This window comes from Mus pahari, chromosome 6, assembly GCF_900095145.1.
Source record: "Mus pahari chromosome 6, PAHARI_EIJ_v1.1, whole genome shotgun sequence".
NCBI lineage: Eukaryota > Metazoa > Chordata > Mammalia > Rodentia > Muridae > Mus > Mus pahari.
In genome coordinates, this window is record NC_034595.1 from 66213986 (window position 1) to 66238143 (window position 24158).

Below are 24158 nucleotides of genomic sequence, written 5' to 3' on the forward strand. Positions count from 1 at the left end.
TTTGAATGACCAATTTTTATTTTTTCTAATTTATTTTTTTTTAAGATTTACTTTATTTATTATGAGTACGTTGTAGCTGTCTTCAGACTCACCAGAAGAGGGCATCCGATCCCATTACAGATGGTTGTGAGCCACGATGTGGTTGCTGGGAATTAAACTCAGGACCTCTGGAAGAACAGTCAGTGCTCTTAACCACTGAGCCATCTCTCCAGCCCCCATGACCAATTTTTATAACATGAAGATTTTGGTGTAATTTTCATCCTTTGGAACCAAGCCTCAGGATTAACACGCCTGAAAATTGGCTAGTGAGTGACGAGTTAACTAAACCTAAGAGGGTGGCACACCCTGAATAAATATTATTAGGCTGAGATAATGAATCAAGTCCTACGTGTGCATAGCTATTATTTTACCAACTAGTTTATGTACATGTGGTCACATAAGACAGTGACTTAGCAAAGAAAATATCTAATAAAATGGTTTAAAAAAAAGACAGTGATTTAGCTCCAGTTAACTACTTTGAATCAAATTGAAAATATACATAAAATGGCAACATAGATGATGTTAAGATGAAGTACATTCGTGGGTGGGCAGGGGAGCAGGGTTGGGGGAGGGTATAGGGGACATTCGGGATAGCATTTGAAATGTAAATGAAGAAAATATCTAATAAAATAAGTTAAAAAAAAAAAAGATGAAGTACATTCCTCAACCAATTTTTGTCAACAAAACACTCAGGAGTGGGAGTGAGGTTTGTGACCATAAACATTTTGGGATAGAGCAAGAATGGTGTTTGATGAGTGATAGTTAACAGGTCAAGCCAGTCCCAGCAAAGACCATGTGCATATAGTGGAATGAAATCTCACTCTTCCTGCCCCATGCCATTCCACTCCCCCCAAATTTTGAATTTTTCCATTAGCACACAGCAGTAAGTCTCAAGCCCAAGCCCAGTATTTACCTTCCTTTCTAAAACAGCACTTATCTACCCTAAGGCTCTAAGCAGTGGAAAAGGGATATACTCTGCTCAGCCATGCTGGCTATGGTGCACAACACACGGACAAGGTGAGATCAGGAGTTTTGAGGAGGCTGGCTTTATTGTTCAGCCTTGCTGTGCTGTTCAGGTTGTCCCCCTGGACTTGGGGGCCACTTTAATGCTGTCTTGCCACCATCAGCCACACAACTTGCCAAGTTCTGGCAGCTTGTAAAAACACTTCTTTATAAAGCCTATAAACAACTCAGGGTAAGCAGGGGCACAGAACTTTATGCTTTCTGTAATTCTGTGCCTTTTAAATACTAATTGCTGAACCCAGCCAATAGCTTTGGCCTTTGGCCCTGGATGTCCTTAGAACCAGGCAGTTGGCAGGAAGCCAATTCTGCATGCTTACAGGTATGCAAGGATTTAGAACTCCCAATATGACGTACTGAATTAAGGCATTTTCTTGGAAATCCTTAAAACTATGGAGTCAGATATGATGGTGCACACCTTTTATGCTAGCAATTACTTGGGGACCAAGGCAGGCAGGTCTCTTCTGAAATTAAAGCCAGCCAAGGCTATATAGAGACATTGTCTAAAAAACATATTGTAAGACAATTTCCAAAGTTCACAAACATGTTTTAGTTTGTTTTTTAAAGTTAATTCTTTGCTGGGCAGTGGTGGCACATGCCTTTAATTCCAGCACTCAGGAGGCAGAGGTAGGCAGATCTGAGTTCAAGGCCAGACTGGTCTTCAGACTGAGTTTCAGGACAGCCAGAGCTACACAAAGAAGCCTGCCTTGTCTCAAAAAACAAAAACAAACAAACAAGATTGTTTTTATGTATCTGTATATGTCTGCATATGCAGGGTGGTGTGTGTTGTATACGTGTATCTATTCACACATGGAAGCCAAAAGAGGACACCAGATCTCTCGAGCACTGGAATTGGTCATATATGCACTATACTGGGATCCAAACAATATTCATGAAGTGCTCTTAATTTGTACTGTTCATGGAAACACCATAGGCTAGAATGTGGTAATATATTTGGTAACTTACCAAGAAAAGCCTCTTTGAAGACCGATTCAAGAAAAGTGGGTTTTGCTCTGAAGGGCCAGCAGGCAGGGATCTGTAAAACCCTGAACCCGGCAGCCTAGAGCTAGTATGGTTAACCTTAACTTAAAATTCAGCTTGAGTTTTCCTATCTCCCCCACAAGAGGAAAGCTGGTGAAACACAGGGTTTGGAAAATACCCAGATCATGACATCATCCTGAACAACTCCACCTACGCCTACCACCCTGGTTCCATGAATGAGAAAAGAAAGGGACGGGTGGTTAGAACCATTGTTTTCCTTTCTCTTTGGCACATAATAAATAAGCTTCCTTTTTATTGAAAAATGATTACAACTAGGGAATATTCAATTTAGCTGAAGACACAGAGGTATTAGAGATAATTGAACTAAGAATAACTGGACCAGTCTGGTGGTACACACCTAGGATCCCAGCACAGAAGAGGCTAAAGCAGGAGGTGGGCGAGTTTGAGATCAGCTTGAACTAATAACACAATTGGAACCTGTCTCACAGGGGACAGAAAAAACAGATGAAATTAATTAACAGAAGACATCTAAATTTCTGTATCAGTGACTCACAGAGAAAACCAGAATGCAAGGAACATGCTGGTGGCACAGCTGCTTGTCCCAGTGGTGCCCTCTGAAGATGAAGGCCAAATCTCCAAGAAAGGGATGCTAACTTCGAATGGCCTTATCTTTTATCTTCACCGTGTCTCCAGGTACCTCTTCAATGACTGCAAATTCTAACATGATAAGGACATGGCCAGTCCACTAAAAGCTCACATTTGAAGATATTCCCTGCTGCAAATTTCCCTTCCAAGAGACAAGCAAAGAATACCTCCTCCAGGTAGTGAAAAGGGCTATATACGCTCTACCCAAATCAACTCTTGAAGAAATGGGATATTACACACTGTAAGTCCGGACAGCCAAACACAGGGCAGAGGAGTTCTCCTCTGTCTGCACTGTTTTTGCTGAGGACGCATGTGTTAAATATCCTGTTCTATGTCCAGTAGACTTAGAGATCAGAACCAGCAAGGACAGCACAGGCACCCGCACAGCGTTTATTGGGATTACTTACTAAATAACCCTGTACACCCAACACTAGAACATGAAAATGACAGCAGCTTTTAAGATACAGCAAGGCCCAAAAGTAAAGTCCTTCGAGAATCACAAAAGCTGCTTAGTACTGCATCTATGATAAATAGAATGACTAAACTAGCAAATCAGATGTATCTCATCAACTCCAAAACTCAATATTGCCAACATATTATTCTACTTAAAATGCAAACTTACTCATAAGTCAGAAATTACTGTGGGTTGTTTGTCTGCCTGCAAATGCCAGAGAGATTTTGATGACACAAAACACCTGAAGGGTGTTCCTGTAGTAAGAATATCTACATTCCCAGCTGGTGAATGTTTTCACTTGCATGAACAGGAAGTCTGTACCCTCACTTCATTTCATAGCTGTGTGATTAATTACCAATAAAGCCTCTGCTCCACTGGATTGAAATATGAGACAAAAATTCACTATAATCTTCCAAGAACCAAGACAGACTGAATGTAAGTATGTGGTCAATACACTATAGTATGAAGGGATACTTTGTCTTCTAATGACAAGTAGTGTTTTGAAAGACACATAGAAATGCATTATTTTTAAAAGTCCATTAACTTGTTCTTACTATGCTCAATAAATTTAAATATAAAATCTAATTATATAAAGACTGTGTTCTGTTTAACACTGTGTACTAAACAGTATTAGTGCTGAAATGAGGAACATTTCAATCTATTAAGAACCTCAGAGGTGAAAAGCATTTGCAGCTTTTGCATAGGACCTGGGCTGTTCCAAGCACCTACAAGGCAACTCACAATTTTCTGTAACTCTAGCAGCAAGAGATCCAACAACTTCTGACTTTTGTGGGCACCAGGAATGCACATGGTACACAAACATACATGTAGACAAAACATTCATAAACATTTTTTTAAAAAGAACCTTAGTTTTACCACTTAGTTTTAGGGATAGGAAATAAAGAAAAAAGGAAAAAAGAAAACAGGGAGCTGGCAAGATGGCTCAGCAGGTAAGAGCACTGACTGTTCTTCTGAAAGTCCTGAGTTCAAATCCCAGCAACCACATGGTGGCTCACAACCACTCTTAATGAGATCCGATGACTTCTTCGGGGGTGTCTGAAGACAGCTACAGTGTACTTATGTATAATAAATAAATCTTTAAAAAAAATTTAATTTTTTAAAGAAAGAAAATCACTTGGACTTTCAAACTTTATTGAAAAAGCAAGCAGTAAGGGAATCAAACATTTGTAAGATATATTTATTATTTTTCTGACCAAAGTGCAATGATTTTTAAAATCTTTTAAAACAAGTAACCATGAAAAACATATCCCAGAAAATAAAATACAAATGGGAATTTTAACCATTAGATTGCTTTGTCTAATTTACTCTAGATCTATATTTAGTCTAAGAAAACAAAACAAAAAAACTTTGAACTATTATTAAAACAAGAACTGAATCAAATTAGCATAAGCTAGTGAATGCGTGTCAAGGTCTACTGGTAGGAACTCTGTTACATCACAGACTATGTCAGAAGAAAGCTGACAATCCTGCCCAGGCTCTGAAGCCCCGTCCCGACTCAAACCTTGGAAGCAAAGACTATGCCCCGTCATACAACGTTGCACAAGCTGTAATAAATCAGTCTCTAAGTTTTCACGTTCAACAAGAAACGGTCAGTCATCTGATAAATAGAGCATTGCTAGGAATCCATTTTATGAGTACATTTACTAAAAACCTTGAACAAGAGCCAGCTACACATAAAGTTCCTTTAAATTTGGTCCACAAATTCACTTAGCAGATTGAAATTTTAAATGTGCAGCAAGAGGAAGTGGAAATCCCAAATCCCAACACACTGCAATTACAAAAGGGATATACATGCATACTAAAAAAATTTAGCTCAGCGAAGGCACAGACATAAAAGGGATAAAGGGGTTTATCCTTTCTCTTTAACACAAACAAGAATTAGCTGATACCCTTCTTCATTTTGTGAGCACCATAATGCCTAAAATGATTTAAACCTGAATTCACTGTGTACTGTGACCACAAATTAAAAAAACACATAATTTGTCTTACTATATATTTCTAGACATTAATTGAGATGTAATTTTGAAAGGTTAAAACTGCCTTAAAAGGGGCTGTGATAGCAGCTACCAAAGCAATATTCAAGCATGATTTCAAAGATGTCTTCAGGGTTAGTTAGCCTTCCTTGTCAAAAATCTTCACAACTTCACCAAAAACCTGTAGAGGAAAAGGACAATTTTAAAAGCAAATATTGTTAAAACACAGTGTAGCATGTATGATGTCATGGGTTGAATTCCCAACAGCAAAATTAAAAATAAAACAAAATACAGATAAAAGATTGTACAGCTAAGTTCCTGTTAAAAAGACATCAATTTTGTATTGATTTTAAACATTACAATTTCTTAATTTCATTTATTTTACTGTATCAGTAACACAAATGAAGCATAAAACTGTGAACATTTTGCCTTCCATTTTGTTAATGCTTTTGGACTAAATGTGCTTCTTGATGGGCTGCTAATCGTCTGTTAAAATATAAAGTCAAATGATGAATCTCACTTTGACTCTAAAAGTCCAAGCCCTCTCATGTACTGACTACAGGCGGTGGCAGTGAGTGAGATTTCCTCAGTGAGTTCTCTGCTGGGTCTTGCTTTGGCCAGTGATTCCAAGAGAAGCAAGACTGAGAGACCTGGGGAAAGGGAGCTCAGATGAACTGAGAAGCAGGAGGAGTATCTGCAGGCAGGGATTTAAAGACACTGAGGTCTGAGCAAGACAGAGAGCAGCACCCTGGGAAACCCCCCACGGACCTCAGGAGCTCTGTGTTCTCTAAGAGAGAACAGCCCTTGGCTATGACGCCAGTTGTGCTACAGATTTTAACAATGAACAAGGTCCAAATCATTATATTGAAAATACCAATCTTTCCCTGTTTGTAGAAAGAGGTTTGGAATTAATAAACCTCCCATTTCTTGTGGAAAACAGGTCTAATGTTGCTAAATCCATTTTTAGGCTTACTAAAAAGAAAAAACAACAACAACAACAACAAACTTCACAGCCTCAAATGTCTTGAAAAGTACTCTGCTTTAGACTGTCTTTTCTCATACCTACCCAATGGTCACGTGTTTTCTTTGCTACAGAGACAATCCAGACACACTTACTTCATCAACAGACTTAGACGCATCTATCTTCTTGACTTTCCCCATTTCTTCATACAAGTCAATAATTGGTTTTGTTGATTCAAGGTAAGTCTGAATTCTGCAAAAGAAACAATTATTTCATGGTTGTAGGTTAATTGTCCTCCCTCTTCCACATTATAGAAAGGTTGACAAGAGAGTCTGATGCTTTCTCTCTTTACAAAAGCCACTGTGCCTATGTGAGAATGACATATTCTCTTTCTGAACAAAGTAGAACAGAACAGAACTGGTTCCCATGAGCACGGCAGGAATGAGGTGGTGAGGTAAAGCCTGAGAGGTACCTCTTTTCCAAGCTCTCTCTGTTGTCGTCACTCCTACCACTACTTTTTCCCCTTTCAAGACATCGTTCAATACAAATCTAAAGAGAGACAGAAATAAAAAGTTATGTTAAAAAAAAAAACAAAAAAGAAAATATTTTGAAGAAACTAAAACAAAACAGAAAAAAAACCCACAAATCCTGCATTAAACTCGATGTGTCTAACTCATTAATCAACATGCAAAATCTTTTTAAATTTAAACATGTGGTTCAATTTATATAAACTAGGCTAAATAAGTACAGATCATAATAAGAATTCATTCATGACTCAGTTTTTCCTGCTGTGTTTTTTTCAAACTGCAATAAAAAGAAGATCTGTGTGGGTATGGCTTCATCTCGGACATATTATTAACTTATTAGGTATGAATTATGTGCCTCAAACTTTGTACCATTTTTGCTTACTTTACAATAATTCCATAAATATCCAAATATTTGAGTCAACATATTTGAATAAAGCATCTCTTGTTAATCGTGAATAAACATTCCTTAGTTATAAAGCTGTGGTAACATTCTAAAGTTAACTTTGAAGAATAAGTGAAAACATATTTTTAAGAGTTGGGAAAAGGAGTTACTTTTTAAAACAACTCAAAGGCTGTGGCAAGCCTTTACTAGAGGCACATTTACAATTCAACCTAAGAATAGCCAACTTCCTTCAAGGCACTACTTCAGATTCAGACTGTTGGCATCAATTTAATAGAAGTTATAGCACAGTGGCTGTCCAATAGAGTCAAGCTTTGTAATTACTGGTTCTGAGAAATTTATTTACTTATTCAAAGATATGTCTGGGTTTGCTATTAGAAGTGTTGGGGGGTGGGAGCAGAGAATTTATTCTTGCTATTTTCCAAATCATCTTATTCTTAGAAGACAAATTCCTCAACAATAGTAGGCTTCTCCACCTTTCCAGACCTACATATCTTCTAGTAAACGCACCATTTCAAGCAGTACACACTCGAGCAGCACTTCCGCCTCATAACCTAACGTTACTCTATATGATGTTTATTAAAACAAAGCAAGCATTAGGGTCACAAAGCTGACAATACTAATAGCCCTCAATATTCTATTAACAAGGTGATGCTGTTCCACCCAGTCTATTCACTCACTAGCTATATAGATTGCTGCCAACAGAAAATGTAAATGAAAAAAAGTCACTATTTTTCTCTAAGAGCTGACCATCTATAGCTTGAAGCCCATGTGGACAGATGAATATGTTCATTACCTCATTATTACAGTCAAAAAACAGAACAAAAGATACATCTGCTTTCCCATCCATGGTTTTGTTCCAACCTTGAAGGTTGTCTTGATTTCTTGGAAATCCATCAATCAAGAATTTATTCTTCTGAGCATTGGCAGCCATTGTTTGGTCCATTTCCTAAAGACAAAAAAAGACTTAGGCTCAATACTGTATCACCAAAGGGCAATTTCTCGCCACCCCACCCCCTTTTTTTTCTCAATATAGTCCTGGCTGTCTGGGAACTTGCTCTATATACTAGGATGGCCTCAAACTCAGAGATCTGCATGCTTCTGCATATCAAAGGCATGCACCACCACACCCAGCTAAAAGACAATTTCTTGAAAAGAGCAGGCAGATGGCTATTTGCTACTTTTCCCTAAGCCACAAGAGTGGAAGGTACATAGGGAAGCAGCCTAGGCAGAAGTGAGCCAACTTCTTGATATGGTTGCTTCCTGATGGGACTATAGATATGTGTTCCCCTATTCCTCTCATACCCCCACTTCTGTAGTTTCTATATCTTATGAAAGATGTCCTATAATGTGGATGTTGAATGTCATCTGAATATTCATGTGTTTGCTAAAAGCTTGGTCTCTGGGTTGGGCCTACCTTTAAGCGAGAGACATCATAGATCATTGGGAATACACTTCTAAAGGGGACTATTGGATCCTGGCCCTTTTATCTTTTTGCTTCCTGGCCAAGAGGTAGTCTTCCTTACTGTATGTATCACTGCCACCTAGCATCCCGACCAGTGGGCCAAAACCATGTGTCCACGTAACTAAAATGTTGGCATAGTGACAGCTGATCAGCACAGTGTATACTACCTTCTCATACAAATTACTATTAGAGCTTTGCTCTAACATCTAGAGACCCTGCATTGCCCCATATTTCTCTTTCTAAATCACTGTGTTATATAGGAGGTAGTAGTTGGGTTTTTGTTTGTTTGTTTTTTCAGACAGGAACTCACTATGTAATATGGTCTGGTTTCCAACTTGAAGAACTAGGGCTATATGTATGGACCACCACTCACTGCTGAAAACATGCTCTTTCTATTGGAGCTTAAATTTACTATAAATCAAATCCAATAGCTAGAAGCTAGAAAAGCACTCTATTACTGTGCAATGTCCCGTCTTTTTACTTTTTACTATTTATTTATTTATTTATTTAGCATGGTTCCACTGAATTCACCAGGTTGGCCTTGAACTCATTCATAGCTGAGGTCAACCTTGACTAAGATTCCTCTGGCCTTAGCTTCCCAATCACAGACCTGCCAACTTATTAGCATTATTTAAGATTCAATACTAAAATAAAAAACTGGCCGGGTGTGGTAGTGTACATCTTTAATCCTAGCATTCAGGAGGCAGAGAAAGACAGATCTCTAAGCCTAGCCTGGTCTATATATAGAGCTTCAGGATAGCCAGAGCTACATAAACCCTGTTTCAAAAACAAAATAAATAATAATTAAAATAAAAATTTTTTAAAAGTTGAACTAATTATACCTAAATGGCATTGGCTGTCCCCAAGCACAGATAGCACAAGGTGTAACACATTCAGATAGATTGTAAAAACTTATCTATATCTCATCTTTTTCTAAAGACATTACTTATGCAAAATATGGGGTAATATGAACAGTAGATGTAATCTTTAATCTGTGTAAATCCTTGGCACCTCCATTCACCACAGATGCACACTGCTAACAAGCTTTAGAACCTTTAGTCCAAAGCACACTGACATGCATTGCTCTCCATAAGCCAAGTTTTCTCGCTGCACAAGAAGAGCATTGCCAGGACCTATTTTCTGTAAGTTAGCTTTATCTCAGAATCCAGCTGCCTAATTTCACAAACCTTTTATGAAACAGTGTTAAGTTCCTGCTACAGCATTCCTACCTCAATTACGGCAGGAGGTCTCTGGAGAAGCCACATCAAACATGTTCACTCAGCATACATTCCTTTGAATCTACTATCAGAGAGAAGTCACTCCCCTTGCCCTTGGAGAGTTCACAGTATATATAGTGGGTAATAGCTACATATAACATGCTAAGTCCTCGGACAGCAAAGGATGCTCTTAAGACAAGAAACATTAAGTCTCTAGAGACTATGAGAAAGTTTGTCCGAAGAGTTGGCAGTGGAATTGCTTTCTAACTAACGAGCAGCATGGCAGCATGGCATCATGGATCGCTAGAGACAGTGGAAGGCAGGGATATGATGGTTGGAAAGAAGAAAGCATGGCAGCTTTGGTGAATCTGAGGCAAGCTGGTACAAATGAATGTTAGGACATATATCGAGAGTGGTGGGAGACAGGATAGAAAAGAAACAAGTGATTTTAGTGATAGATAGAAGATGAACAGAGGTGAATGAGAGATCCTCTCACTAAAGAGTTGGGTAGTTAATCCAACCAATAGCCAAAACAGGAAATAAACATCATACTTTGGGTGACACATTTAGCTTCTGGTATGACTGAGACATTTATGAATAATTTAGATAGCAGCCTGATAGGCACATGTCTGGAAGCTAAACAAAGGTCTGTCTGTGCAAAACTACAGAGTTCAGCAGCACTGGCACAGTGAAAACATGGGCATCGTTTAAACACCCAGCAAGGAATATATACAATGAGAGCTCAAAAGAACCAAACTCTTAGAAGCATAGTAGTTTAGAAAACTTGCAAAGGAAAAAAAAAAATCAAGAGACTGAAAAATGGAAGTGCCTGCAGTAGGAAGAGAATGAACAGAAATGGTGGTACAAGAAATGGTAGAGTTTGTTTCAAAGAGACATTTATTAAGACTTAAATGCATTCCCTGGGCTACACAGGGCCAATCACTGATAACATGCAGTGAGAGCTCTGCCTATAATAACAGCTGAGATTGGAAGATTCCAAGTTCAAGAACTACCTGGGCTATAGAGTGAGTTCAAAGCTAACTGGGCAACCTGGTAAGAGCCTGTCTCAAAGACAGAAAATATTTAAAAAAAAAAAAAAGAAGGATGAAGGTCAGTGACAAGAGTGCTTTCCAGGCATGCTCAAAGCCCTATATTCCATCCCCAGTACCACACACCAGAAAGAACAGTTTCCATGGAGATGTCGACTGCCCTTTCATAATGCTCACGCCTATAATGCAGAGAAAGGCATCAGAGTCAGATGGGAGTCACTCATCAGAGTCACAGGATGGGAGAGTTACTTACTCTCTGGAAAGGAAGTTGGCTGTTCAGGCTGAGACAGACTGTGTTAGAGCCATTCTACACTGTAAGTGTCTCCAGTTACACCCAAGATTCACTACTGAGATCCATTTATTGCTTCCTGTTCCCAACAATACAATTCTGTTTCGCTGGTTTTCCTATGTCAAAATACCTGTTACCGACTAAAGTCTTAGGGATCTACAGGAAAGCACTACCTACCAAGGTATATATTTTTTTCAAATCTCACAGTGAAAATAGCAATGCATACATCAGGAAAATAAGGAGACTTTAAAACAGAATATCAACAATGAGAAAACTGAGTGGGAATCAGAGAAGGAGAAAACACAGACCAAGAAAAAAAGGAAGGACAGAGCATGAAAGGGGAGAATAACCACAATGGGAGAGAACTAGTGCATGCTGAAAGGGGTGGGTCCAGTGCCTGGGATCCTAACAGTCAGAAGCAGGACGATCCCTGACTAGGTAACTTCCAGGTCAGCCTAGGATACATAAGACTGTTTCAAAAACAAAACCAAGCACTGGAGAGATGGCTCAGCGGTCAAGAGCACTGACTGTTCTTCCAAAGGTCCTAAGTTCAAATCCCAGCAAACACATGGTGGCTCACAACCATCTGTAATGAGATCTGATGCCCTCTTCTGGAGTGTCTGAAGACAGCTACAGTGTACTTACATATAATAAATAAATAAATCTTTAAAAAAAAAAAAAAAACAGCCGGGCGTGTTGGCATACGCCTTTAATCCCAGCACTCAGGAGGCAGAGGCAGGCGGATTTCTGAGTTCAAGGCCAGCCTGGTCTACAAATTGAGTTCCAGGACAGCCAGGGCTATACAGAGAAACCCTGTCTCGAAAAAAGCAACAACAACAAAAACAAACAAACAAAATAAGCAAAACCAAGTATACCCATGTGTATCTTAAGCTGGACTATAGCTGTTCTTAGAACAAGGCAGAGAATCCTGGTTACTATCAATTTCTTCACAGTGAAAGCAGTTTCCAACACTGTCATTTTCAAAGACCACACTACCTTCCATAATCAGGAAATTTAATAGTCTAGTTTTTCATTATTCAAATGAAGGTGAATTGAATTTCTGTGTCCTTGGCAGTTTGAACAGGTTGGCATTCATGCTTCTTACCCTCTTTAATAAACTGATGGTTATCTCAACTGGTACAATCTTTCCTTCTTTAATATACTTTTCAATAAGTTCACCATACTGTGAATCTGGATTCTTCCTTTCATCACGAAGAAGCTCTCCTGCAGAAAGGTGTGTGTAGCCATATTTCTGGAACAAACAACATATAGAAATATCAGAATTCATTCAATCCAGTGACAGGAGTACACATAATTTTGTGTTAATTTATAATTTTCTATGATAAAGTAGTTTTGCTTATGGGGTAAATAGATACTAAAGAAAAACTTAAGAGATTTCATATATTCCAGTTTGCCTATTAGTAAATAGCCTTACCCTTCCATAACCATGTTTGCACAATGAAATCATCTCAACATGCATCTAACTAGTCAAAACACTGATGTCTCACTTATTTTTTCACAAACACAAATTAAGTTTAAATGTAAGAATGAAAATATCTACCAAAAATCTGAGACTCAAGATAAAAAAGTCAACATGTCTAAACTAACTGACTGACATATGTATGTATGTATGTGTGTGTATATATATGTGTGTGTGTGTGTGTGTGTGTGTGTAAAAATTTGGTTTGTGCAAGTACACTCTTATGGTGTTTGAACAAAACTGCCTATTTCCATCATTAAGTGACATGTGCTATAAGGACAAAGACTGAACAGAAATGTTACTGAGTTAACACCATAAAGCATATCTATACAAACTAAAATGACTACAATGTCATTAGGTGATGTATTCTTCTGAGACTAAGTTGTACATATATATGGCCTTGCACTTAAGCTAAGTCACAGAAGACATGAAAGTACTGCACTGCTACTGCTTTAGTGCAATAGGTGCCAACAGTCTTAAGGAAAGATGCTGAATAATGAAAAGCTTCCTCATATGAATTTACATGTCTACTTTTATTAAACAAAGAGAATGACACAACCCACTCTCAAATTTTAGGAAACTCATATTTATTACATATTCATACAACATACATGAGTCTAAATTCTTAAGACTCCTTCAGTGAGTTTTTATCTTGTATGTATGTATACTTTCTAACTTGAAGGTTAAGGTGTGAGGCAGCCCACACCATTACCTAACTCTTAAGTGTTTCCTGGGCTAGAGAGATGGCTCAGCAGTTAAGAGGTCCATGACTGTTCTTACAGAGGTCCTGAATTCAATTCCCAGCAAGTACATGGTGGCTCACAACCAACTGTAAAGGGATCCGATACCCTCTTCCAGTGTGTCTGAAGACAGCTACAGTGTACTCATATACATAAAATAAAAAAAATCTTTAAAAAAAAAAAGTGTTTCCTACCCAGTGTAGTAGTATGTATCAAGTGGCTGGGGCAGGAGAACTCTGAGTTTGAGGCCCCTCCCCCCAAAAAAGTGGTACTTCAATTTCAATTGAGTTTTTAAAAAAGCTTCAAATTACCAAAGCTATAAATGAGCTTTCTGATACATCTTTATTCCTATTCTACTTCCTGAAAGTATTGGTTATATTTGTTCTCGGTCACTAAATAGTAAGGTAGCAATAATGCTATCAGCAAAGGAAAACACAGCATAGTATCATCATGTTTCTGTCTCATTCCTATAAGTGCTTCTAGTAAGAGAATTGATCAGAAAAGCTAAAATTGCAATCAGCTTGAAGAACTCCTGTTATTTACAGAAGATAGAAATGTAAAATTATTCAATTACTTCCATGCTCGTTGCTAAACTGCCTGCTTGATCACTGAGCATAGGCAAATGTTTGAAAGTTGAGTACAAAAAGGACTTTATGAAGAATGAAATGTTACCTACTTTCCCACTTACTATGTACAATTTTCAAAAAGCATTTGCAACTACTGTCCAAAAACTATAGCAGCTTCATATCACACTTTTTATTTTGGCTTTTACTTGGAAGCTTCTGCTTACTGAATGCTCTATTCTGGCCCAGTGCTTATAGCATATAGTAATATTGGACAAATGCAGAGATAAACAGCCCTAATGATGGCACACACTCAGAGAAAACATCACCAATACAGAGTGCTCTGTAATGCTGCAGTGTGAACAATACACATTAAAAAACCTGGCAGGTAATTTACTTTACGATACTCACCATTTCCTGACATCAGAGAACTCAAACTGGCAAGATTTCTGGTGTCTTAAAATGGGAATATATCACTCTTTCGGGGAAAAAGGAAACTAGTTATAAATTGGACCTATAAACGTATATAATATACACATAAATGGTACTTGTAAAAGCAATTTTTTTAGATTTTATTTTTAAACTTTATGTGTATGTGTGTGTGACAGTGTAGGCCTGTATATGTGAGTGTTATGCCTGCAAAGGCCAGAAGAGTGTCAGATCTTCTGTAGCTGAAGTTATAGATGGCTATGAGACAGACAACATGAGTGCTGGGAGCCAAACTAAGTCTTCTAGAAAAGCATAAGCACTCTGGCCACCAATGTAAGACAAGTTTACAGTTTGTCTAAGAAGCAAACTGTAGGTAATGTCAAAGGAATATAACTGAGCACAGCCATGTCAACCCCGTGGTCTATGTTTCACTTTCTCATGGACATTCCATTTTTACAGTCTCTTAACCAGGTTCATTTTTCTACTACATTCTTTATAAGGATTTTACTGAAGGCATCCTCTTAACAGAATTTCAACAGTAGCAAACTAACCATCATTTACATACTAGTTCCCATGAACTGGGTTTTCAAAGCATTCTGCTGTCATTAAGTGGTCAGTGATGGTAGATCTGAAGAAAGCAAGCATAGGTATTTCTAGCCTTAGCCATCTTTTTCTCACATTCTCTGATTTTCAGCAATTAAATCCTAGTAGTTCTCATATTCATAAGCACAGAAGCTTATAAATCCTATAAACTACAAGGAGTGCAATTTAAGCTATTATTCAACTAAGATAGTTTTCTAGTGACAAATACCCAAACCCAATGTAGGGTATCTGTCTAAACTTTTAAGTTTTCATTTTTCGTCTTAAAGGTTGAAAAGTAAGCTGGAGAGATGGCTTGTTCATTAAGAGTACTTGCTGCTCTTGTAAAGGACCTGGGCTCAATTCCTGGCCCAATGTGGAGAATCACAACTCTTACTCCAGCTCTAGGAGATCTGATGCCCTCTTCTGGCTCCACAGACACTGCATGAATGTGGTACACAGACAGTGGTACACAGACATAACATTCAGGCAAAACATCCACAACACACTGTTTTTTGTTTTTTGTTTTTTTAATCAATTAAAAAAATTTTTAAAGTAAAAAATGCCAGGTATGGGATACAGGTATAGCTCAGTTGGCAGAGTGCTTATCTACCATGTGTGAAGCCCCTACATCTAATATACAACACTCCATTAAAAAGGTATAGTGAAACACGTGGTGGTGCACAGCTTTAATCCCAGCACTGGGGAGGCAGAGGCAAATGGATCACTGTGAGTTTGAGACCAGCCTGGTCTACAGAGTGAGTTCCAGGACAGCCAGGGTGACACAGAGAAACCCTGTCTTAGGAGAGGAAAAAAAAAAAAAGTTTAGTGATACAGGCTTCTAATCTCAGCACTTAGGAGATGGAGGCAGGCGGATCAGAAGTTTAAGATCATCCCCAGCTTCTAACAAGTTTGAGGATAGCCTAAGGTATATGAAACTCTGTCTCAAAAAAACATAAGGTCAGCTCATGACATGGCTCAGTGGGTAAAGGTACTTGTCACCAATCTTGAAGTCCTGAGTTTGATCATAGGATCCACAAAATGGAAGGTGAGAACCAACTACCACAAGCTGTCCTCTGACTGCCACATGTGGATCACTGCACTGGCAGAAGAGCATGTGCAAATATACACACAAAAATAGATAGATAGATAGATAGATAGATAGATAGATAGATAGATAGATAGATAAAATATAATTGAGTATAGTGACACTTATAATCTCTGCACTCAGGAGTCAGAGGCAGGAGAACCACTCCACGTTTGAGGCTGGCTTGGATACACAGCAAGACCTGTGTTAAAAACAATCCCAGACACAAAATTTTAAAAATTAGATGTGGTCTATACAAAAAAATCAAAATTAAAAAAGTAAAATTAGGAGAGTTGGTATATACCTGGGATCTCAGAACCCAGGAAGCAGAAGCAGGAGGGATCAGGAGTTTGAAACAAACGTTGGCTATGTAAAACCCTGTCTAAAAGGAAAAAGAAGAAAAAGCAGAATTTAAGACACAAACGATGCACAAATATAAAGACCTTGAAAGCAAGAAGATTCAAATGACAAGCACCTCCTCTTTCTGCTAAAATAAGAATTTAGAAAGTGACACCAGAATGTTATAAGGCCTCTCCTTAATTTCACAGACAGCAGGAACATAAGCTACAAATATAGTTTTAAAGCAATTGAGCAAATAAAATTATTCAGTGTCTTAAAACAAAAAAACACTTCTTGCTGGATATGGTGACACACCCCTTTACTTGAAAGGCAGAAGTGTGCTAGCCACTGTGAATTCAAGGCCACTCTGGGCTATAAAGAGAGACCCTGTCTCAAAAAACTCCTTTATTATTTGTGTTTATGTGTATGGCATGCTTAAACCTTGAAAGCTGATTCTCTTCTACCATGCGCATTCTAAGGATCCAACTTTGGTCAGGCTTGCTAGCAAGTACTTTTCCTACTAAGCCATCTCTCTGGCCCTCAAAGTCCGAATTGTTTCGGGGTCTAGAGATATGTCTCAGTAAGTGCTTGCCTAACAAACAAGAGGACCTGAGTTTGGATCCAAGTACCTACATAAAGTAGGGCATAACCATATAGTCTATAATCCTAGCATGGGGACCAGAGGGCAGTCACAGTCTAGCTAACATGGCAAGCCCCAGGTTCAATAAGAAACCATCTGAAAAACAGGCTTGCACTGGGCATAGTAGCACACATCTTTAATTCAGCACTTGGGAGGCACACACAAGAGGATTCTTTGAATTCCAGACAGCTTGGGCTACACAGTGAGACCCTGTCCAAAACCAAAACCAAACCAAAGTCTACCAAAGCCTGCACAAAACCTTAAATACAGAGGTTCCAAAAACTGGCAATATAAATATTTCTGTGCATAACAACAACAAAAACAAACAAAACACCGTGAGACACAATAAGAATTTATTTCTCTTGCTTGTTTATATTTTCTGCTTACTCTTTTTTAAATGGATCAAGAGCTTTTCAATCAACTAGCAGTGACTAATCAGAAAATATTCATTTGGAGATGGGGACAATGGGTCTAAATATTTGTGTCTGCACAGGGCTGACAACCTGGGTTCAATCCCCAGAACCCATGGTATCAGGAGACAAGTGATCCCCAAAAATTATCCTTTGATCTCCACAATCAGTCCTTTGGCACTATGATATATATGTGCACATTTGTCTCCCTACCCAACACTGACACATACACACACACACACACACACACACACAAATAAAAATAAAATTTTAAAAGAAAATATACAGATTAAAAAAGATCTCATTAGAACAGTAATAAAAAGACAAGTGAGATGGGTAAAGGTGTTTACTGCTAAGCCTGAGGACCCACATTCAATCCCTAGAACCCATTTAGTGAAAGGATAGAACCAACTTCAGCAAGTTGTCCTCTGATTTCTGCCCACAAGTATACACAAACACACACGAATTTTAAAATGTAATAAAAATAGTGATAAAAACAAATTTAGGAATAAGCTTAAAATGCACTGTGTAAGAATTACATGAAGAAACAAACCACTATATTGTACAACATAAATAAAAGCTAAATCACAAAAAGGAAGCATTCTCCAGTGGATGGTCCCACACTCATGTCCATATGGGCAGCATCAATTATATTCAGTGGGCTATTAAAAAGAGAGGGAGCATGAAGTTGGGAGGAAGACATATTGGGGCAATACCTCAGGAAGTTGAAAGGAAAGGGTCAGATACATTGTATACAGGTGTGAAATTTTCAAAGAGTAGTAAGTAAAAACATTGAATCCTATGAAAGATTCCTACTGAAACATTTGTGTTTTTACATATTAATCTAAAAATGTACCTCCTATTGGGTGGAGTCAAAGGGGATGGATCAATGTAAGTTCCAGGCCAATGAGGACTACACAGACCTGACTGACTGATAGATAGTTAGGTAGGTAAGTAGGTAGATAGGCAGGCAGATAGATATTAAAAATCTGATTGGAATTTGTCTGTTTTATAGTGTTGGAGATTAAACACAAAACCTTTGATAATGGTAGGCAAGGAGCTCTGCCACTGAACTACCTACACACCAGACATGTTTGTTTGCTTAAAAAAAAAAACTTAATGAATCTATTGACAAGTTTACCAAAAATAGGCATAAGTAAATAGTTAAAATTGAAAATAATATTAACAATTACAAATGAGGACTTGCCTAACTATATAAAGTATTTAAAAACTGCAATAATTAAAATAGTGTGTTGTTGGCATATAAAATAGGCACTAACAAAGCTCTGAAACAATATATTAACAGTATAAATGAGAATTCAGTTGATAGTCAACAATTAAAACTCAGTGAAGATAGACGGGCTGGAGAAATGTCTCAGGAGTTAAAAGCACTGACTGCTCTTCCAGATGCACTGAGCTCAATTCCCAGCAACCACATGGCGGTTCACAACCATCTGTAATGGGATCCAATGTCCTCTTCTGATGTGTCTGAAGACAGCTACAGTGTACTCACACACATTAAATGAATGAATGAATGAATGAATGAATGAATAAATAAATAAATAAATCTTTTTTAAAATTTTATTTGAAAGGCACCTTCGACCTAATCTTTATTTTAAATCATCGTATTTTTCATAAAATATCATAACTCACAGAGGTTGAATAGTGTATAAGGACCCATAAGGACCCCTCCATCCTCCTCCTCTCCTTCCCCATCCTTTTCCATGTTACTTATATCAATTCTCTTTGTATTCATACTGTTGATTAATAGAAAACATATTTTTATTAGATATTTTCTTTATTTACATTTCAAATGTTAGCCCCTTTCCTAGTTTCTCCTCTGAAAATCCTCTATCCTCCGCACCCCCCCCCCGTTTTCCAACCCACCCATTCCTGCTTCCTGGCCCTGGCATTCCCCTATACTGGGGCATAGAACCTTCACAGTACCAAGGGCCTCTCCTCCCATTGATGACCGACTAGGCCACGAATCCCACCATGTGTTTTCTTTGATTGGTGGTTTAGTCCCAGGGAGCTCTGGGGGTACTGGTTAGTTCATATTGTTGTTCCTCCTATGGGGCTGCAAACCCCATAGGGGGGAAAACAAAAAAAAACAAAAACAAAAACAAAAAACCTAAGTGAAGAGGCAAGTGTAGTGACATACCCTGTAATACCCTGTAATTCCAGCACTTGAGAGGTGACAGCAAGAGCCAAGAGGATCAGACTCAGCTTCCTAGTGAGTTTGAGGTCAATCTGGGCTACATGAAACCTATATTAAAAAAAGTGAACAACAAAAATCTTACAAAGCAGTGAAGAAAAAAGAATAAGTGATACTAGGACACCATTTCAATGAATGGAATTGGTATCCATTCATAGAAAAGTCAGATCCCTATCTTATCATAGGCAAATGTCTAGATACTTAAAGCTCTCAAACAAAAAGCAAGCAAACTGTACTAAAGAAAAAGAATTCTGAGATATACTCAGGTGTTGCTAAGTCAAGTAACTAGAGTTTATATTTGATCACATAAAGACTTCTGAACAGAGAAAGGCTTCAAAACTATAAAGGAATTACTTGGGAAAACTGAGGCAGAAAGATTTGAAATTTAAGGCCAGCCTGGGCTATATAGCAAGACTATGTTTCAAAAAGGCAAAATAAGTTTGGTGTGTCAGCTCATAACTATAACCCTAGACCCAAGGAGGCTGAGGCAGGAGAACTACCTTCAGTTTGAGATTAGCCTGTGCTACCTAGTAGGTTCAAGGTAAGTCTAGGCTAAAATGTGAGGCCCTGTTTCAAATTATAAAACAAAACATAAAACAAAACCCCAAAACCAACAACAAAGGATAGGCAACAGCATAGAAGAAACTATTTTTTATAGCCAGGCAGAGATGGTGCACACCTTTACTCTCAGCACTCGGAAGGCAGAGGCAAGTAGAGATCTTAGTTTAAGATCAGCCTGGTCTATAGAGTGAGTTCCAGAATAGGCAGGGCTAAACAGGAAAATTCTGTCTGGAAAAGAGAAGGGGAGAGGGAGAGGGAGAGGGAGAGGGAGAGGGAGAGGGAGAGGGAGAGGGAGAGGGAGAGGGAGAGGGAGAGGGAGAGGGAGAGGGAGAGGGAGAGGGAGAGGGAGAGGGAGAGGGAGAGGGAGAGGGAGAGGGAGAGGGAGAGGGAGAGGGAGAGGGAGAGGGAGTTGTCAGTAAATCTAAATTTCAGTTTGCACATCTTTTGACTCAATAATCCAATTTCTAGGTTGGTGAGATGGCTCAGCAGATACAGTCACTTGCTACCAAGCCTGGTGACCGTATTCAATCCCTAGCTATAGCAAGATAGAAGGAAAGAACCCACTCCTGCAAATTGTCCTTTTACTTCCACATACCCATACGTAAAAAAATAAATGTTTTTGAAAATTAACAATTCTAACAATACCATACACTCAGTTCACTATTGTCCAATGGTAACGCTTATAACCATCTCGTACCTCCTTAAGCCTGATTCCAAGAGAAAGGGAAACTGAACCTGTACAATCAATACTTACTTCAAATGTGAAAGGAGATCATTTAGAAAATGACTGCTTGAGGGCTGGAGATGGCTCAGCAGTTAAACACTGCTCTTGGAGAGGACCCGGACTCAGATCCTAGTGCCCACATGGTGGCTCAGGACCTTCTTTAACTTCAATCTGACATTCTCTTCTGACTTCCACAGGCACAGGCACGCACATGGCACACATGTATATATGTAGCAAAACCACTTACAAACTTAAAATTTTTAAAATCTTAAAAGAAAATAACAGCTTTAGACAAAGGTCTCCATGAACTTCCCCCAAACCAAAAATCAACTCAAATGTTTAGATAAAATTTTCTCTGAAAAGTGATCCATCCCATAAACAAAGGAGAAACCAAAGTACAATACAGCAACACCACATGGGCATGGAGTCAAGAGTTATAGACGGAGACAGAAAACAGTACAGTTTCACATCCCAGAAACAGATGCAAATTTAGAATTCATGAGATTACCCAAAGGTTTAAAAGGAAACATATTCAATGAGGCCTGGCTCCAGACATTAGAGTTCAAAATTATAAACATTTGAAAAATACCATGTGTATAGATACAGTGGACAATACACCTACACCATCTTAAGCTCCAAAATGACCTATCAGAACTGCTAAGCAACCTTTCTCAACAACAAAATAATAAATACTGCTTATAGAAAAGAATCACCTTCATTTTTAGTTCAACAATTTATCTTACTAGAAAGTATAAGTAATATCATTTGGCTTTGAGAATCTGTACATATTATATTTTAGTATAAAATTACCTTCATAAATACATTTTGCTCATTCTAAAATTAAAGTCAATCTAGGAATATGTTTTGTTTTGACGGCCTCACTGTGTAGCCCAGGCTATCCTGGAACTCTCTATGTAGACCAGGCTGGCCTGAACTCACAAAGATCCACCTGCCTCTGCCTCCAGAATGCTGGAATTAAAGATGTGTACCACCATGCCCAGCCCCAAGAATATATTTTTTTTATTAAATAGCAATCAATCCTAATCCATCCTAGGATCTAATGTTAAATATAGATAACTATGTCTACTTTTATATTGAAGAGCAAACAAGTTCTTGATTGGAGGGTTCACCAAGGGAAATGCCATAAAAAGGGACAAACTCATAGAAAATGTTTTCTATAAAATTTCTTTTCCTGCCACAGCTACACACTGAGAAAATCACTAGAAACCACTTGCAAAATGGGTACCTTCTTTCATCGAATTAATCTAATATGTCTAACTAGAACCTACTCTACTTCTCCTTTCCTTTCTATATATTATCCCTTCTCTATCTGCCCTCAACTCCAATACAAACTGTTAAAAGTTATTGTCTCCTGGAGAGACGGCTCAGTGGTTAAGAACACTGACTGCTCTTCCAAAGGTCCTGAGTTCAATTCCCAGCAACTACATGGTGGTTCACAACCATCTGTAACAGAATCTGGTGTAGACAGCTATAGTGTACTCACAGACATAAAATAAATAAGTAAATCTTTAAAAAAAATCTTTCCAAGTATATTACAAAAGGGGAAGCAGGATGAGATTATGTTTTACAATTTAAAACTTTAGGTGCAGGGCTGGAGAGATGGCTCAGTGGTTAAGAACACTAGCTGCTCTTCTGGAGGACCCAGTTCTATTCCCACCACCCACATGACAGCTCACAACTGTCCACAACTCCAGTTCCAGAGTAAACTGAAATGTGCTGACTTCCTAGCATTAGCAAAGAAAACCTGATCCAGGTCCCCTGATCTCCACTGAGAATTAGTCCTTAATGGACCTTAGTAATTAGACCTTAATAAGCTTTGGTGACTAATGCAGAGATGCAGTTTTAGCCCTCAAGCTTCTTTAAGGTCTGAGTGGGAGAGTTGATGGAAGGAGGGAAGGTTATTTACTGACAGAGAATTCCCAGGAGGAAACCTTCCAGATATGAAATTAGAGTTTATGAAAACTATATCCTTCCCATGCTTGGATGATGCTTTTGGAGTAAGTGCTAATGGTGGCTTTAGCATCTAGCAATGAGTTCCCTAGTCACAAAAAGGAATCAGAGGTGAATTAACTTCAGAGTAGTTCAGGGATTGTTCTAGAACTCCATTATACAACTTACCTTTCCAAAGGAATATGCTTTCTCATCATTAGTATTGTACTCATACCTGTAATGCACAAATAAGTCCAGCATATACCCTGTATTAGTACAGTTAAGCACTTAGCAATAATTATCTGAAAGAGGTTGATCACCTCCTAGCTGCCAAGCTGTGCATATGCACTACTCAAGTTTGGCTAGATTATGGTATAGCAATCCCCCAAACTCAATGCATCATATAACGAAATTTTATTTCTTGCTTATGCTACCTATTAAAGGTAGATGGGCTGTTATGACCTTTGACTCACAGAATCTGCTGCTGCACATTTAAAGGGAGACTCGAGGTCAACAGGGACATGTAACACAAGGATGCTCTCAAAAACTTCATCCCCACACAAAGAACCAGGTGTATGTGACCATCTTGACCCTGCCAGATTCTGGCCATTTGCTTCAGCCTTGCTTTTCTTTACTTCTGAAACACTACCATTTCTTCTTTTGTTGCCCAATAGCCACTAAATGATAACAAAGATAATCTTCGATCATCTGATAACCTAAATTAACCATTAAGTCGACCACAAGAACAAAACTTCTTCTAAAGTGCATCTATGCTCTCAGTAGACACCAAGAAAATGGAAATTCATACTCTGATCCACCTAAACCATACTATACAGGTAAATCCTGTGCGTTTAAACACATGTGCTTTCCAATAGCAAACACCAATGACTAATCCATTCTGGAAGCTCCAAACAGGAAGCGGACAGGAAGCAGTCTTTCATATCTAAAAATGAGTATAGCTGCTTATTAGTATGTGGTATACTCTAATGGTGAATGGAAGCAACATACAGGTCTTTTGGAAATGACTGACAGAAACCAGGCACAGAGAATATGTTTCACAGGACCTTTCTGGGAATAGTAAGTTACAACTAGTGATTTTTCCTTTATCCAACTGATGTTTTGTTAACTTTATTCATCAGGCAGAACAAAACTGTCTGCAAAGAGTCTCTCCAGCTACACCTGTTCTCTATTAACTTCTAAACGCTCTTATCACATGTTTAGTCTGTAAAAATGTTCTTGATTTGGCAGGTTAAAGCAACTGAAACGTTACAGCAAGTACATTTTCATGTAGCAGCTGAACTAAGGTATTAGCTTAAAAGTATAACAAGACCCAGAACATGGCATAAAAAGTAAGACAGCAAGCTTCCATGGGCTGGCTC

The 24158-nt window shown here is 38.4% G+C and overlaps 1 protein-coding gene across 1 annotated transcript in view; it reads right to left on the reverse strand.

The window, feature by feature from the left end:
- Positions 1 to 4295: 4295 nt before the first annotated feature.
- Positions 4296 to 24158, reverse strand: part of Cmpk1 (cytidine/uridine monophosphate kinase 1) — a 27094-nt gene continuing 7231 nt past the window's right edge. The window contains exons 2-6 of the mRNA XM_021200569.2: positions 12168 to 12314; positions 7839 to 7991; positions 6588 to 6664; positions 6271 to 6367; positions 4296 to 5335 (exon numbers count right to left, since the gene is read on the reverse strand). Coding sequence (XP_021056228.1) covers positions 5294 to 5335; positions 6271 to 6367; positions 6588 to 6664; positions 7839 to 7991; positions 12168 to 12314 — 516 coding nt within the window. The 3' untranslated portion in view covers positions 4296 to 5293. The remainder of the gene's footprint in view (positions 5336 to 6270; positions 6368 to 6587; positions 6665 to 7838; positions 7992 to 12167; positions 12315 to 24158) is intronic.